Here is a 2,988-nt window from a genome sequence, read left to right as displayed (position 1 = left end):
CCACCTCTTGGGCTCAAGTGAGTCTGCTGTCTCAGCCTCCCGAGTAGCTGGGACTACAGGTGCACACCACCATGCCCAGCTAATTTTTGCACTTTCAGTAGAGACAGGGTTTCACCATGTTGGCCAGGATGGTCTCAATCTCTTGACCTCGTGATCCGCCCACCTCAGGCTCCCAAAGTGCTGAGATTACAGGTCTGCCTGCGCCACCATGCCTGGCCTGGTTGGAATTTTGACTCAACACGGGCCGTTGTTGTAAACAGAAAAGCGCCAACAGGACGCCCCGGCCTCAGGCCCCAGCTAGCGCCCAGCCCCTCTAGCAGCAGGGCAGGATCAGAGGCCGGCGCCTGGGGCTCAGGTGGGGCTCTGCGGGTGGTGCAGGCCTGGGGGCCTCCATCCCGGGGACTGTGAGCTCCTGGTCATGAAGTGTTGTGTATTCTACCTTGGCCAGTGGCTTGTCCCCACCCCATGGAGACCCCATGTGGAGGGCTCAGGTCCCATCTGCAGCTCCCACATCAGGGGTGGCTCCCCAGAGCACTAGGCCCCTGAGTGGAACCCTGTGTGGTCCTGGCTGCGCCCTAGGCCCCGTGTGCAAGAAGCCCTCAAGGAGCACAGCTGGGAGCCTCACGCTGCGCACAATTTATCCTCTGATGTTCGCCTCACTCCAACACGTCCCGGCTGGCGTGAACCTTGACTCCTGCCTATCAACAAAGACTTTCTTCTTGCCAGTCTAGGTTGGTAAAAAACAAGATGCCCTACCTCCTCTGGACCATCAAGAGGGACGTCATTGACCATCACAACCTGATCTGTGACCAGATGCTGAACCACTACACCAAGACCGCCTCCTTCACCACCAAGGCGAGCCGCTGCTGAGGGTGGTTGGGGGCTGGCAGGAGCCGGCAAGGGTGGGGGGAGGGGCCTCTGCAGCCACTAGGGACCCCTGGTGGCTGGTCAGTGGCCATGGGTGGCCATAGGTGGCCACCATTCACCTCCTGGGTGCCTCCTGGGACTCCTGCTCTAACACCATGGCCAGAATTATTCAGTGCCCACCCCACCCCTAGCACCCCTGGGCCCTTTGCTCTGTGTCTCTGGATGAATCTGGGGCCTCAGGGCACAGAGGCCAAGCCAAAGATGGGCTGAGTGGGAGCTACCACTGAGCTTTGGGCCCTGAAGGGGCTGTGGGTCCCCAGGGGCAGGGGTGCGGCCTTCCACTGCGGGGGTCCCTGACTGGGAATGTACGTCACTGGGCACTTTCCTGCCTCCCCCATCCCTGGCCCTGCACAAGGCAGCTGCAACACCTTTCCATCAAGGCCCAGGGTTGGGGCCTGGCCAGGATGCAGGGTGTGGGGGCCCTGCTGAGGGAGGGGTAGGGCAGAGGGGCTTTCCTGGCACAGGGGCCCCATCAGCAGGCCAGGTGTGGCTGCTTCAGCACAGCGTATGGGGCAGGGGCAGGGGATAAGGTGCCCTTCCACACCTGCCACCCCAAGGCCTCCTCTGGGTCAGGCCAGGGCCAGCCATGCTGGTGGAAACACAGCCTCTGCAAAGACCCTGTGTGCAGAGCCTGGCCTGGGGCCCTGAGGGGCTGAGAGACTGGGGACGGGGAGCGGGAGGGGTCTGCCCCAGGAGTGCCCTGTGGTGCCCGGCGGTCAGGCGAGTCTGAGATGGATGCCGGGTCCTGCCTTTCGAGCAATGCGGAGTGGAGCTGCCCCTCGGGCCTAACGCGCAGCTGTCTCTGGAGATCGGGCTGTGCGTGAACATGTAGAGCCTGACATGGTACGTCCCGGTGAACCCCGACTCCTTCTTCCCACACTGCTACAGCCTCTGTGCTGACAGTGAGCAGCAGGAGATCCTGGGTGAGTGACTCGGCCCCGGGTCCCAGCCAGCACCCCAGCTCAGCACCTCTGGTCCCCTGGCAAGGGCTCATCTGGAAATTTTCATGGGCAACCTCGGAAGGGGGAAGGGCACTGCATCTGTGGAGCGGGTGTTGGTCAGGGCGGGCGGGGGAGGCCCTGCTGGCTTGTGCCAGCTCAGAGTGATGCTGCCCATCTTGGCCGGGCTGGGCATGGTCACCTTGCTGCTCAACACCTGGCCTGCAGGCCCCATGCTATGCATGCTCTGCCTTCTGAGACACAGCAATGTGTGGGATGGGGCAGAGGGCCCAGTGCTGTCAGCAGAGAGGCTTCTGGAAAGATCCTCCTGACACCGAGACAGATTGATAGTGCCAGGTCTGAGGACAGAGGACAGAGGCCGTGGTCATGGCAGTGCAGGGACCAGGGGTGCAGGGGTGGGAGAAGGGCAGTCACCAAATGTGTGGCCCTGCCTCTGGGCCTGGGGACAGTGCGCGAGCCACTGGGGTGAGGCGAGCTCCATGGTTGGAGGCCAAGGGGTGCAGCTGGACAGCTGCAGTCACAGAGGTGCTAGGGGGAGAAGGACAGGCAGCGTGGGCTGTGGAAGCAGGCCTGGCCTCCACCAGCTGTGAGGGCAGGAAGTGGGGTGGGTACGGGAGCCTCCGAGGCCTGGCCTCCACCAACTGTGAGGGCAGGAAGTGGGGTGGGTGCTGGAGCCTCCGAGGCCCTGGTCCCAACTCCAGTCCCCAGCCCAGGCTCAGGTGCAGGGTGAGGCCATGCTGTCCTTCAGTTCCGGCTTGAGCAGAGGATGAGGCTGTGCTGTCCTTCCAGATGACTTCCGGCATACCATGGCATCCAGCATCCTCAAGTGGGTGGTCAGTCACCAGAGTTTCGGCAGCAGCAAGCCCACCGCCCAGGCGGAGGAGGCCGAGAGCAGCAAGCTGAACAGCGGGACAGGTGTGTGGGGCGTGGGGCCGGGCAGTGCCGGGCATCCAGAGCCGGGGGCCTCCACGGGGGCCCTCCTTCCTCCTGGGCATGGTCAGTCTTGAGGGTCTGAGCAGCCGGGACCAGATGCAGCCATGCCTCAGACTCTCTCGATTCTCACAGCAAACAGGTTTCCTGATCTAACCATGGAGCTAAATGC

The 2,988-nt window shown here is 63.0% G+C and overlaps 1 protein-coding gene across 1 annotated transcript in view; it reads left to right on the top strand.

Annotated features, from left to right (window-relative positions):
* LOC108298821 (protein monoglycylase TTLL8-like) overlaps positions 1–2,988 on the top strand; it is a 19,909-nt gene that overhangs the window by 4,039 nt on the left and 12,882 nt on the right. Inside the window, 3 exon segments of the mRNA XM_017521379.1 lie at positions 727–855; positions 1,736–1,850; positions 2,676–2,801. Coding sequence (XP_017376868.1) covers positions 727–855; positions 1,736–1,850; positions 2,676–2,801 — 370 coding nt within the window.

This window comes from Cebus imitator, unplaced genomic scaffold (assembly GCF_001604975.1).
Source record: "Cebus imitator isolate Cc_AM_T3 unplaced genomic scaffold, Cebus_imitator-1.0 Scaffold1109, whole genome shotgun sequence".
NCBI lineage: Eukaryota > Metazoa > Chordata > Mammalia > Primates > Cebidae > Cebus > Cebus imitator.
This window is presented reverse-complemented; position numbering and strand designations above follow the sequence as displayed.